The sequence below is a fragment of the Crinia signifera genome, chromosome 4, assembly GCF_055691185.1.
Source record: "Crinia signifera chromosome 4, ASM5569118v1, whole genome shotgun sequence".
In the NCBI taxonomy this organism is placed as follows: domain Eukaryota; kingdom Metazoa; phylum Chordata; class Amphibia; order Anura; family Myobatrachidae; genus Crinia; species Crinia signifera.
Window position 1 is genome coordinate 101,939,665 of NC_139220.1, and position 14,627 is coordinate 101,954,291.

At 42.5% G+C, this 14,627-nt stretch overlaps 1 protein-coding gene across 3 annotated transcripts in view; it reads right to left on the reverse strand.

Moving 5' to 3' along the window:
* The window catches only part of LOC146074211 (uncharacterized), a 40,143-nt gene that overhangs the window by 18,155 nt on the left and 7,361 nt on the right, over positions 1-14,627 (reverse strand). For 2 of the 3 annotated variants that reach the window (XM_083182069.1, XM_083182068.1), the window contains 6 exons: positions 14,300-14,505; positions 12,969-13,106; positions 11,333-11,516; positions 10,807-10,897; positions 9,980-10,078; positions 9,713-9,803 (listed from right to left, as the gene is read on the reverse strand). In XM_083182069.1, coding sequence (XP_083038195.1) covers positions 9,713-9,803; positions 9,980-10,078; positions 10,807-10,897; positions 11,333-11,516; positions 12,969-13,106; positions 14,300-14,505 — 809 coding nt within the window. The remainder of the gene's footprint in view (positions 1-9,712; positions 9,804-9,979; positions 10,079-10,806; positions 10,898-11,332; positions 11,517-12,968; positions 13,107-14,299; positions 14,506-14,627) is intronic. The other variant, XM_083182070.1, reaches the window with a different exon arrangement.

Consider the following 14,627-nt stretch of genomic DNA (forward strand, 5'->3'; position numbering starts at 1 on the left):
CGATCGCGCTGTCGGATATCCACACAGTGCGTGGATCCTTTATGTAGTCCTGTATTGATCCCGTGGCGATCTGAAAGTGGTGTCGTCCGGGATGTGAGAGGACGCATAAGTCACCTTATGTGTGTATCAGCCTTCTCCTTATGACAGATCCTGTTGTCATGGTGATCGGGCCGCCCATTCGTGCAGGTATCGGTCTATTGGTCAGTGGCGTCACGTTGCCATGGTAATCCTGTCCACCTTCCAGAGGCATGCTAGGTATATAGTGGTTGCTAAGTATAATGAAAGATAAAACCATAATCGTGGATGGTGTTTAGCTAGGATGCCAGCATATGGGTGGGGGATAATAAATCCCTATTCCAGCTACTTCGTAGTACTGGAAAATTATAACGTGGCTGTCCATATTAAAAATTGCGATTAGTACGCTTGGACTGTCTTGTTGCATTAGAAGGTTGTAATGTAACTCTCCATATTAGGAATTGTGATTGGTGCATCTGGACTGTATACATACGAGATATTATATTTCGAGTGGGGAACACGGGGTTAATTTGATGAATAACATTGTACATGATAAGATTATTGAGTGAAAATTGGTGAACAAAATATTGTGTCTGAATGTATAAATTAACATTGGGAAATGGAATGGGGATGTGTGGGATAAGATGAGATGAAACTAACGAAGATTGCCCTTTGAGAACAATGCAAAAGGTACAGTGAGAACGAATTCTAATTGAAGTGTCAGGTCTGTCTTCCGCAGAACCTGTATACTGCACACACTGCACACACACAGTCCAACTTTCTGATCACGATAGTGGGTTCTGCGGAAGACAGACCTGACACTTCAATTAGAATTCGTTCTCACTGTACCTTTTGCATTGTTCTCAAAGGGCAATCTTCGTTAGTTTCATCTCATCTTATCCCACACATCCCCATTCCATTTCCCAATGTTAATTTATACATTCAGACACAATATTTTGTTCACCAATTTTCACTCAATAATCTTATCATGTACAATGTTATTCATCAAATTAACCCCGTGTTCCCCACTCGAAATATAATATCTCGTATGTATACAGTCCAGATGCACCAATCACAATTCCTAATATGGAGAGTTACATTACAACCTTCTAATGCAACAAGACAGTCCAAGCGTACTAATCGCAATTTTTAATATGGACAGCCACGTTATAATTTTCCAGTACTACGAAGTAGCTGGAATAGGGATTTATTATCCCCCACCCATATGCTGGCATCCTAGCTAAACACCATCCACGATTATGGTTTTATCTTTCATTATACTTAGCAACCACTATATACCTAGCATGCCTCTGGAAGGTGGACAGGATTACCATGGCAACGTGACGCCACTGACCAATAGACCGATACCTGCACGAATGGGCGGCCCGATCACCATGACAACAGGATCTGTCATAAGGAGAAGGCTGATACACACATAAGGTGACTTATGCGTCCTCTCACATCCCGGACGACACCACTTTCAGATCGCCACGGGATCAATACAGGACTACATAAAGGATCCACGCACTGTGTGGATATCCGACAGCGCGATCGGCACGGACCAACACGGTTATGCCTGCGCTAGGCTCACACAAATCTTGGTTGCCTCGGCAACCTCTATGCCGCTACTTGACTGACACGGGCAGACGCACACAGCGTGCACGCGAATCCCAGTTGCTATGGCAACTCCTAGGCTAAATTGAACCATACTGGACACCGTCCAGAGGCTTGTCAGTACATGAGACACTTGATAGGACATTTAACTCCGGGACGCATTTCCGGAGGCACGTCCGCCTCCAACTCTTTGATTGGAGCATTATACCACTATACAGGTATATAAACCCCAGCAGACACCCCATCAGATTGGCCCTGAGGAAGCTGTATCTGCGAAGCGCGTGCCGGCTAGCGGTGCGCGGGCAGATGTAGGCAGACTTTTGTTACTTTTCTTACTTATGTATTTTGATTCTGTATCGAGACGGTGACAGTGACGCTATAGCCTTTTTTAACCCCTTCCTGACAGAGCCAGTTTTTGCGTTCCTGACAGAGCCCTTTTTTTCAAATCTGACATGTCTCACTTAAGTGGGGATAACTTTTTTTTGCTTTTACTTATCCCAGTGATTTTGAGATTGTTTTTTCGTGACACATTGTACTTCAAATTAGTGGTAAATTTGGGTCAATACAGTCTGTGTTTTTTTGTGAAAAATACCAAAATGTCGTAAAAAAATGAAAAAAATTTAGCAATTTGCAAAATGTTAAATTTTCTGCTTGTGAGACAAATAATCATACCACTCAAAATAGTTAATAACTAACATAGACCATATGTCTACTTTATGTTGACATCATTATTTCAACTTCCTTTTAATTTTTTTGGACACTAGGAGGCTTACAATATGAATAGCAAATTCTCAAATTTTCAAGAAAATTTCAAACACTGATTTTTTTAGGGACCAGTTCAGTTCTGATGTGACTTTGAGGGACTTGTATGTGAGACACCCCCATAAATGATACCATTTCAAAAACTGCACCCCTCACAGTATTCAAAACAGCATTTTGGAAGTTTGTTAACCCTTTAGGTGTTTCACAGGAATTAAAACAAAGTGTAGGTGAAATTTCAAAATTTCATTTTTTTTGCAGATTTGCAATTTGAATACATTTTTCTAAGGAACACAGTACATTTTACTAGAGAAATGTGACTAAAAATTGATTCCCCCAATTCTTTTGTTTTCATAAATATCCTATATGTGGCCCTAGTGTGCACGTTGACCAAACCATAGGCTTCATAATAGAAGGAGCACCTACTTGATTTTGGAGCCTCCTTTTTATGAGATTATTTTTTAGGCACCATGTAGGTTTCTAGGCACCATAAGATGCTAAAAGTTAGGAACCCCCCCACAAGTGACCCCATTTTGCAAACTACACCCCTCAGGGAATTCATCTAGGGGTATAGTGTACATTTCAAACCCCCAGGGGTTTCACCAATTTTGATACAAGTGGGCAGTGAAAATGAAAAATTACATTTTTTTACACAAAAATGCAGTTCTGGCTCAAAATTTTTCATTTTCAGAAGGTATGAAGGAGAAAAAGCACCCCAAAATATGTGCCCCAATTTCTCCCGAGTACGGCAATGCCTCACATGTGACCAAAAAATACCAGTTGGGTGCATGGCAGGACTCAGAAGGGAAGGAGTGATTTTTGGATTTTGCAGCTCAGATTCTGGTGGAATTTTGGTGGGTGCTATGTCGCATTAGCAAGACCCCCCAAGCACCAATACAGTGGAACCCCCCCACAAGTGACCCCATTTTGCAAACTACACCCCTCAGGGAATTCATCTAGGGGTATAGTGTACATTTCAAACCCCCAGGGGTTTCACCAATTTTGATACAACTGGGCAGTAAAAATGAAAAATTACATTTTTTTACACAAAAATGCAGTTCTGGCTCAAAATTTTTCATTTTCAGAAGGTATGAAGGAGAAAAAGCACCCCAAAATCTGTGCCCCAATTTCTCCCGAGTACGGCAATGCCTCACATGTGACCAAAAAATACCAGTTGGGTGCATGGCAGGACTCAGAAGGGAAGGAGTGATTTTTGGATTTTGCAGCACAGATTTTGGTGGAATGAATGGTGGGTGCTATGTTGCACCAATACAGTGGAACCCCCCCACAAGTCACCCCATTTTGCAAAGTACACCCCTCAGGGAATTCATCTAGGGGTATAGTGTACATTTCAAACCCCCAGGGGTTTCACCAATTTTGATACAAGTGGGCAGTGAAAATGAAAAATTAAATTTTTTTACACAAAAATGCAGTTCTGGCTCAAAATTTTTCATTTTCAGAAGGTATGAAGGAGAAAAAGCACCCCAAAATATGTGCCCCAATTTCTCCCGAGTACGGCAATGCCTCACATGTGACCAAAAAATACCAGTTGGGTGCATGGCAGGACTCAGAAGGGAAGGAGTGATTTTTGGATTTTGCAGCTCAGATTCTGGTGGAATTTTGGTGGGTGCTATGTCGCATTAGCAAGACCCCCCAAGCACCAATACAGTGGAACCCCCCCACAAGTGACCCCATTTTGCAAACTACACCCCTCAGGGAATTCATCTAGGGGTATAGTGTACATTTCAAACCCCCAGGGGTTTCACCAATTTTGATACAACTGGGCAGTGAAAATGAAAAATTACATTTTTTTACACAAAAATGCAGTTCTGGCTCAAAATTTTTCATTTTCAGAAGGTATGAAGGAGAAAAAGCACCCCAAAATCTGTGCCCCAATTTCTCCCGAGTATGGCAATGCCTCATATGTGACCAAAAAATACCAGTTGGGTGCATGGCAGGACTCAGAAGGGAAGGAGTGATTTTTGGATTTTGCAGCACAGATTTTGGTGGAATGAATGGTGGGTGCTATGTTGCACCAATACAGTGGAACCCCCCCACAAGTCACCCCATTTTGCAAAGTACACCCCTCAGGGAATTGATCTAGGGGTATAGTGTACATTTCAAACCCCCAGGGGTTTCACCAATTTTGATACAAGTGGGCAGTGAAAATGAAAAATTACATTTTTTTACACAAAAATGCAGTTCTGGCTCAAAATTTTTCATTTTCAGAAGGAATGAAGGAGACAAAGCACCCCAAAATGTGCCCCAATTTCTCCCGAGTACGGCAATGCCTCATATGTGACCAAAAAATACCAGTTGGGTGCATGGCAGGACTCAGAAGGGAAGGAGTGATTTTTGGATTTTGCAGCTCAGATTCTGGTGGAATGTTGGTGGGTGCTATGTGGCATTAGCAAGACCCCCGAAGCACGGTGAAATGATGAACCTAATAATCCATAGATGTGTGGTATATTTTAAAACACTCCTTTATACATAGGCCGGGTTTGTCGGGGCAAGTTTCACAGTGGAAAATAGTTTCCTTTCTTATTCCCTTTTTATAGCAAACTTTGCACCTTTTTTGTGTCCTGCCCTTTCTTGCAGTGGAGGGGATTTCGTTCGGAAAATGCTGCCCTGGTACAATACGGGGGCCAGTACTAGAAGTACTGGGGCCCTCTGCCTGCTGGTTCCCAAATACTAGGCCCTTTATGACTTCCTCTTGAAAGTGCATAAATGTCCCCCTCTGGCCGGTAGAACGGAATAGCACGTAAGCGTTATACAGTGCCATCTGGATGATATACACGGCCAGCTTCTTGTACCAGATTTTTGTTTTCCGCAGGGCACTGTACGGCTTCAGTACCTGATCTGAAAGATCCACTCCGCCCATGTACCTATTGTAATCCAGGATACAATTAGGTTTTGAGGTGTGGGTACTGGTACCTCGTACAGGGACGGAGGTGGTACTGTCTCCGTGAATTGTTGTCAGTATAAGGACATCCCTCTTGTCCTTATATTTGACCAACAACATATTTTCGGCGCATATTCCCCTGCTTTCACCCCTTCTCATTACTTGGGCAATGTGCGTTTTTGGGAGGCCTCTTTGGTTCTTGCGCACAGTACCGCAAGCTGCTGTACCTCTTGAACCAAGGGCCTTAAACAGGGGGATGCTAGTGTAAAAGTTATCCACATAGAGGTGATAACCTTTATCCAGGAAGGGGTGCACTAAATCCCAGACAATTTTTCCACTAACACCTACGAGGGAGGGGGGGCATTCTGGCGGTTCAATTCTTGAATCCTTCCCTTCATATACCCTAAACCTGTGAGTGTACCCTGAGGTGCTTTCACACAGCTTATACATTTTTATGCCATACCTTGCCCTCTTACTGGGAAGGTACTGGCGGAATTTAACCCTTCCTTTAAAATGTATAAGGGACTCGTCTATGCAAATGAATTTATCTGGGATGTACATCTCTTCAAATTTGGCACTGAAATGATCAATGACCGGCCTGACTTTGAATAGCCGGTCAAAGGTGGGATCATCTCTGGGTGGGCACTGTGCATTATCGTTGTAATGCAAAAATTTAAGGATCGTCTCAAATCGAGCCCGGGGCATGGCCATACGGTAAAATGGGGTGCTGTACAGAACATCTGTACTCCAATATTGCCTAATTTCTGGCTTTTTTACTATGCCCATATGAAACACCAGACCCCAAAACGTCATCATCTCTACTGCATCTACAGGGGTCCACCTAGCAAATGATGACGTGGGGTTTTGAGCAATAAACTGCTGGGCATATAAATTAGTTTGGTCCACCATTAAATTTATAAAATCATCAGAGAAAAATAATTTGAAAAAGTCAATTTCTCTGAGACCTGTGGAATCAAATTGGATTCCTGGCATGGCCAAAAACTCAGGAACCTGGGGCTCAAAATTGTCTGGTGGTGGGGTCCATACGAGATCAATTATTGGGGGGGGGGTCTCAGCTGCTCTACGGGGGCGTCTTTGAGGGGGTCCCTCATCACCAGAGGAGGAAGAGGAGCTTAAGGCGAATCCTTCAAATTCCCCGCTTGCATCACTGGCTGTGTCAGAGTCAGAAGCAAGCATCGTATATGCCTCCTCCACTGAATACATTCTTCTGGATGACTGGGATGACATTTGGGATGACATTTGGGATGCCATTTTTATTTTTGTGTTACTGGTAGTGAAATGTTTCAACACGTGTATAGTGTAGGGGGGGGGTACAAACTTTATTTCAACCAGGGGGGTATGTAGTGTGTAGTGTGTATGTAGTGCAGAAAAAAAAAAATACTTTATACAAAAAAAAAAAAAATGAAGGGGTTAAAAAAAATAAAAATTGAAGGGGTTAAAAAAAAAAAAAAAAAGGTCCTGCGCCAAAAATTGAGCACAGATGTCGGTCAGTAACGTCCGTCACTGAACAGCGCTCAAAGGCAACAGGAATTTGATCAAAAAAAAAAAAATAGATCAACCCTGTGCCGAAAAAGATGATCAGTGATGTACGTCACTGATCAACGCACAGCGGCCACAGGACACCCCCAAAATCACAGTGTGTGTAAAAAAAAAATTAAAAAAAGACCCCACAGCACACACAAAAAAAAAAAAGGTGATCAGTGATGCGACACTGATTACCAGTGAGGGGCAGCAGGTGCACAACCTTTGGTGCAACTGACAGTGCAACTGGCAGGTATATATAAAAAAAAAAAACCTCTGCACCCCTAAAAAGTTGCTGATCACCTCAGATATAGTGATCAGCACAAAAGGCGGGGGCAGCAGACACAAAATTTAGCACTCTCTATCACTCTCTGTCACTATCTCTCTATCTCTCTCTATCTCTCTCTATCTCTCTCTATCTCACTATCTATCACTCTATGACACTGCAGCAGCAGCACTGACAGTTATATATATGAAAAATAACCCCTGCACCCCCAAAAAGTTGCTGGGGGTGCACAAAAGGGGGGCAGCAGACAAAATATAGCAGTCTCTATCACTCTCTGTCACTATCTCTCTCTATCTCTCTATCTCTCACTATCTATCACTCTATGACACTGCAGCAGGTATATATATATATATAAAAAATACCCTGCGCCCCCAAAAAGTTGCTGATCAGTTAATTTATACTGATCAGCACAAAATGGGGGGCAGCAGTCAGTTATATAAAAAAATATATAGCACGATCTGTCACTATCTCTCTATCTCTCTCTATCTCTCTCTATCTCTCTATCTATAACTCTATTACACTGCAGCAGCACAAAATATAGCACTCTCTGTCACTAGGCCTCTCTATCTCTCTCTCTCTATCTCTCTCTCTCTCTAACTCGATGACACTGCAGCAGCACAACACAGCACAACACAGCACAGGATGTCACAAGATGAAGCAAGATCCCAAGCAGTGATCAGGTAAGTATTGAGCAAGGTTCTGGTCAGTAAATGGCGACAGCTGGGCACGGTGACCGCACTGCACGCTATTCCAGACCGGAATGGCGTCTGCAGTGTAGTCCCCGTTAGTTTAAACCCCCCTCCATGGCTGTGATTGGTCCGTCGGTCCGACGGACCAATCACGGCCTTTGGGGGCGGGCGGGGTGAGGTGGGGTGACACCAGTGTCACCCTTACACCCCGCGGTGATTGGTGCTGTACTTTACAGCACCAATCACCTCCGATCCCGTGTCACCGGCGAACGTTATTCGCCGGTGACACAGAAAACGCTGTAATTGGCTGTTCACACTGAACAGCCAATCACAGCGATCGCCGACGGGGGGGCGGCATCGCAGCCCCCCCTGGGCATGCAGGGACATGTCTGCTGTCAGGGACAGCAGACATCGTCCCTCTGTCACTGCGTCTCTAGACGCAGTGACAGTTAGAAGCCATGACGTATATATACGTCATGTGTCGGGAAGTACTTCCCGGCCATGACGTATATATACGTCAAATGTCGGGAAGGGGTTAAGGCGCTCACGCTTGAGTCTATCAGTCCAACTGGAGGCGGCTCCATTGGACCCAGGTTACTGGTCATTATAACTGTGCAGTCTTTTGCACGCACACACACCATCAGATCGGGGAGCGTCTCCACGCTCACTAATGTAATACTGTTTTTCCCATCTTGTCGACTGTGGCATATTCCTGGCAACCCTGACCATTGGGCGATCATGCCACTAAAGCACTGAATACAGCGCAGTATTCCAGTTGGAGGCGACTCCATTGGACCAATATATTTGGCCATTATAATCAGTGCAGCCACAACTTTCCCGACATTGGGAATACACACTATTAGACCTCGGAGCGTTCCCACGCTTGATAGTGTACCACTGTCATTTAGGTAATCTGCCTGTGACTGAATCTGGGAATAAATACTCACCCAGTACATGTGTGGGGAATAAGCACTTGCTCAGACCACGGTGTTTGAAGGACCCTCCCTCATTGGAGTACACACTGTTTAATTACTGCAGTATGGACAGATCCAAGCAATAACGCTTATACCCCATGTATGTGAACATTAATGATACTTACTCTATATGTGAGCTAGCGTCCAGAAAAGCACTATTATAAAGAGGTTTTCGCACAAACCCGCTTTTCATATTCAAATAACCTGTACTGACAGCAGAGGTATTCCTGCTATCTTAATCAGGTATCAAAACACTGTTCTGTCCCAACATACTGATTATTGAATAAAGTTTCTGCCACATCTGCCCGCCGCCTAGTTTTTAAATTGTGTGAACCCCACCTTTGTTTGTTACTATATGTTGTGTTTTATTTCGCAGTTCTTAGATTAAATATTAATAAAAGTTAAGTTTTATTATCTTTTTGGTGCACCCAACAAGGACATTTCTTCTCTCTCCGTCTCTTGAATTTTGTTCCAACCAGCCAGATCTGAAGATAAATCTGCGTGTGTATGGCCACCTTTAGTGATATCTAGGCTTCAGCACAGATGGTTTAATCAGAATCACTCAGGTACTAATTAAGTCACCTGTGCTCAAGCCTGGATATCACTAAAACATGCACTATTGGTGTGCCTTGAGGACGGTGGATGGGAATGCCTGTTGTAGAAGATGCTAAATAAATAACTAGAATCTGATTGGTGGCTATGACAACATTCCATCTTTAAAAGAACCCATATCTTAGTTCATTTACCTCACTGAAGCCAGATACAGGACTTTTTGATCTATTTCTAGTTACTGCCATTCTATCATATACTAAAAGGAACTGCCATCAACCAGACACAATCAATGAAAAAAAGATAGTAAAAATAATATATATATATATATATATATATATATTTTCAATTTATAATAATAAAAATTAACATAGAATCATACCTGAAAGTAAAGGGGGACAAATCATTTCTCTTCCACTTGTCCACTATGCCACTGCTGTCACCAGTGAAAAGTAAGAGCAAGGTCTTTGCAGCTGAAAAATAATGTATACACAATGTATAACAACAAAAGAAGGCAATCTTGAGTGTTTTGATTATAGACAGACACACACTGCTGTGAAACTATAAATCAGAGCATAAACATGCTGATACTTGCAGTTCCACAACAGCTGCAAAGCTACAGCCTGGATAGGAACTAATGGCCACTTACTGTATGAGAGACACTCCACAGGGTGCTTAGTGTGCAGCACAGTAACGCAAGCCATCTTCTGATACTTCCACACAATCGTCTGATTGCTTTTTGTGGACCCTTAATAAAACAAAGAAACATTTTCCATCTCCAGTGTTTCATTTATTTATATTTTTTTCTTATTTCTTGATTTAAATGATAAATCGGCCCTGACATCACAACTGGGTGGGAGTTTACATGTGGCTACCCAGCTGTTCTGTCAGTCACTGGCGGCACCTATAGCATGGGTACCAGCTGACAACATGTCTGTGAATATAGTCGTTCACAGACATTTGGGGGGCACACACCCACCAATGCGCCCACGATATATCGTCCATTTCATTGTACAGCAAATAAATCGGCCAATGTGTTCCCAGCTTTAGCGTACTCAAAGAACATCGGGCAGGTATCGGAGCAAGTTCTCATTCTGCTGATGTCTGGGATTATTATGCTAAATATCCATTCGCAGCCGTGCGGGGGAATTCAGGGGGAAGCGACATTTGCGAACGGTAGGTGAAAAATGACACGCAGCACTGCGAACTGTCAACCAGAATAACCCCCCATGTCATGTTATGAATGCACATTGGTTACCATATAAACTAATACTCAAAAAATATATCTGCATTCATATCCCAGAAATGGTCAATAATATACAGTAATGACATGCCATATCAGAGAAGAACATGCAGTTACATTTCTACTTCTCTAATTATTCTTTTAATTGTGTTTCCTATTGGGAAATGACAATATCATCTAAAAATGATTAAAAGTAAAAGAAAGCATGCAAGGGAGTTTTCTCGGTTACTCACCGATCACATGACTTGTGTCAGGAAGACATATCAGTTGTTTTATTTGGGGACTGTCCTCTTGGCTTTGGAAAGTGTCCACAAAGTCAGTAATCTATGAGAGAGAAAACCAGGCAGATACTAAATGAATTAATTTACTAAGATTTTTTTCTTTAGAGCCAGCATAATCTACAGCATTTATTTATACAGAACCAACATCACTTACAGTGCTTTACAGCCAGGACTTGCATGCGCCAAAGTGTGGAAATCTATAATAAGTGATTTACGCTCTTTAGCGGGGCTTGCTGAATCAGCCCCAGCTTGTTCCTGGCAGCACACATGCGCAACCCTTTAAACTGCAGTTGCATTCTGGAATGCAACCACAGTTTAAGGACTGCTTGGTTGCTAAGGGCAACTTCACATCTTCTTAGTAAATATATATACCCCACAGTGTCTAACTACACTTTCTGCCATTTATTAGTGTAATTGCTCTACCTCTACATGTGGTTTCTCATGCTGATTTTTTTAAAAAAGGCAAAAAATAACTCACAACATCCCCAGATCGTGGGTCCAGAATGAGTGGTTGACTATTACCACTTGTAATCCACACTGTCCTCACTGATGCCACATAGCACATCCCAGTGATTTCCCCAGAGAACTGTCGGAGCCTCTGGATTAGTTGACCAACCTGCGACCAAATGCCAACCGTTCCATCAAAGGAGCCTGTCAAAAACCTGACATAATGGAAAAGACTTTTAACGCGTTTACTGGATTGATTTACATAGAGTGGACAGAGGTCCTCATCTCAGCTCTGAGTATTCCAACAATGAACTCATTACTATGGAACAATGGGCCTTATTCTAGTTCACTCTTTCTGACAAAATCCTTCTTAGATGGACAAAACCATATGCACTGCAGGTGGGGCAGATGTAACTTGTGCAGAGAGAATTAGATTTGGGTGGGGTTTTACTTCAAAGTGAGATCTATATTGCAGTGTTAAAATAAAGCAGTCAGTATTTACCCTGCACAGAAACAAAATAACTCACCCAAATCTTATTCTCTCTGCACATGTTACATCTGACCCCCTGCAGTGCACATGGTTTTGTCCATCTAAGAAGGATTTTGTCAGAATGAGTGAACTAGAATAAGGACCAATATTATTATTATACATTGTTATAATGCATACATGTAAATATGATAATGCATGGAGGAATAGAGTAAACCTACGATGTATTTCATTGTGGTTGCAGCTCATTACTTGTTGCTTTATCAATGCTGAGACCATTTGAATATCATAATATTGCCCGAATATGGTCTCCAGAATTCTATTTATAATTCCTAGTCTTATTTTACTCCTCTATAATCACCTGTCTCCAGATTTTGGGGCCGATTCAGGATCACCTCAGAGGGTTATGTGTGATACTTAAATATGATAGGCTTGCCTGAAGAGGTGAGTTTTCGGGGAATGCTTGAAGGTTTGGAGGCTAGTGGAGAGTTTTATGGTGCGTGGAAGGGCGTTCCATAGTGCACGGTGCAATTCTGACAACATTTAGTCAAAATCGAATTGAATATGAATGGATTTCAGACACTTTCGATGCCGATTCGATCCTCATGCGCGCTTTAGTGGAAATCACAAAGAAAAATAGACTGTGCGGGCAAGACTATATAGTACAGATCTGTACTACATAGACAAAAATGAATTAGTCTTGCTTGCTGTGAGATTTGATTGAAGCAGGACCGAATCGCAAGGCAATCGCACCATGTGTACGCACCTTAACTCAATACAGTGGCAGAACCTGTGGGTGGTGAGCCCAGATGCAAAAATATAAATTTGGCCCCCTCCTCCACCCCAAACCAAGTTCACAATATGCAACATGGCAGTGGGTGACAGGGAGAGGCAGAGGATGACAGTGAGAGACTGAGTGTGATAAGAAAAAACAGTGGGTGACAGGCATAGCAGTGGGCCCCTTAGTCCTCAGGGGCCTGGTGCACTGCACCTGCTGCACTAATGGTACAGTAGTTCTGCCTCTTTGCAGAATAAAAATAATTCAAAGAGATCTTTAAGAAAAGACAACACATGGCTATCAAATGATGACTACTTTCTTAAGCTTAGGACTGATGGGTCACAGGAACAGTCTGTTTTTGAGTCAAACCTATGTATGACTTTTTGCTCATGGTGCTCTTACCTAGTGCTCTCGCGCTCACGGACAAGGAGAAGATGGGTGATCCCTGCATTGTGGGCCCGTGAGTTACAGTGCACTGTCCTGATGCAGGTCTTTTCTGGGGTCTGGTAGGTGTCAAATATCAAAAACTTTCTGTCATACCTGAAATGAGAGAGAAAGCGGTCAAATAAATAGCAAATCTAACAGTGAACTAAAGACGTGGGCCTTGATTCTGAGGTGAAAGCAGAATTTTGCATTTCTGACCAATGGTTGCACTGAGCATGTGGAAGAGTCACACTATCACTTGTCAGTCAGTGGTAGTTTGTGGGAGGTACTGGGATGACAATTCAAAGTCAGTTTTGGAGCTGTATCAACCTGTGACTGCATTGTTGTATGCTGTGTAAATGACCCTGTAGCTTTCTTGTGACAGATATTCTGAACAACCATAAGATTGCTTAGAAGTCCGATGGTGCAACTGGTTGCCCAGAAACCGCCCCCTCCTCTTGACAAATGGCTCAAATTATGACACCAATGGCAAATGGTATATAAAATGAATATGATAGTTTCCACCACATAATGAAGTTTACGTGAAAGAGCGGAGCTGCTGCACATGCTCAGTGGTAGAAGCTTCTTCTGCAAAGTTTGCAGTGTGTGGACCAAAGTTTACTTTAGTGCCCAGGATTGCTACTAGGTTCTTCTTATGCTCCCCCCAGACTCCTGTACTTGCTCGAATGTTTCACAAAGTGAGAGATTGTGGTCTGCATTTGAAAGCCAGCCTCTAGAAATCCTGCGTTTGCCACTGCCAAGCACTTTACTGCAATACATCTTCCCTATGAAGTGTGGTGATACTAAATGTTGATTAACAATAACTTTATACGCTGGATAATTGTTTAGACGATTACTTAAGTCATTTTTAAAATCATGTTTTACTGAATATTTCCTATTTCTAGTTATAAAAATGAAAACAATTAATGATTGTACCAGAGAGGCATCTGGATGTCTGAGACAATGGGCCTAATTCGAGCCTGATCGCAAAGCAAATTTGTTCTCAAAAAGGGCAAAACCATGCTGCACCGCGGGAGGGTGGGGCGGCAACATGTGCAGAGAAAGTTACATTCGGGTGTGATGTGTTAAAGCTGAAATCTAAATGACAGTGTAAAAATAGAGCAGCCAAAATGTACCTGCACAGAAACAAAATAACCTAATTCTCTCTCTCTCTGCACGTTACACTAGTTCCTTGAGAATTGATAGGCTGGATTTTCATGAATATTAAATCAGCCTACCAATTGGGTACATCCACTATAAGTGACAGGTGTACAATAAAGATTTGTCTAGGAGCTGATTTTTTTACAGACCCAACAGTGTAGATCTGGCTGTCTTGGGCAATGACACATGAGACAATGTCGGTATGTTGGTAATCAGAAAAGCTCTTGTTCAAGTTAATCACATGGCCGCAGGTTTTCTGCTCATCCAGCGGGTAGACAGAAATGTGCTTCTTAAATCCACACACCAACAGATGACGTCGGAGGTTTATTGCCATACTGAAGACAGGGCTTCCCAGCTGAAGGACAGAAGTACAATATACTTTAATCAATTTGAGAAAATTACCTTGGGTTCAAGTACCTGAGTGCACCGTTTCAATTTGCCCTCCATATGTGTTCACTTCAGACATGGTGAGAGATA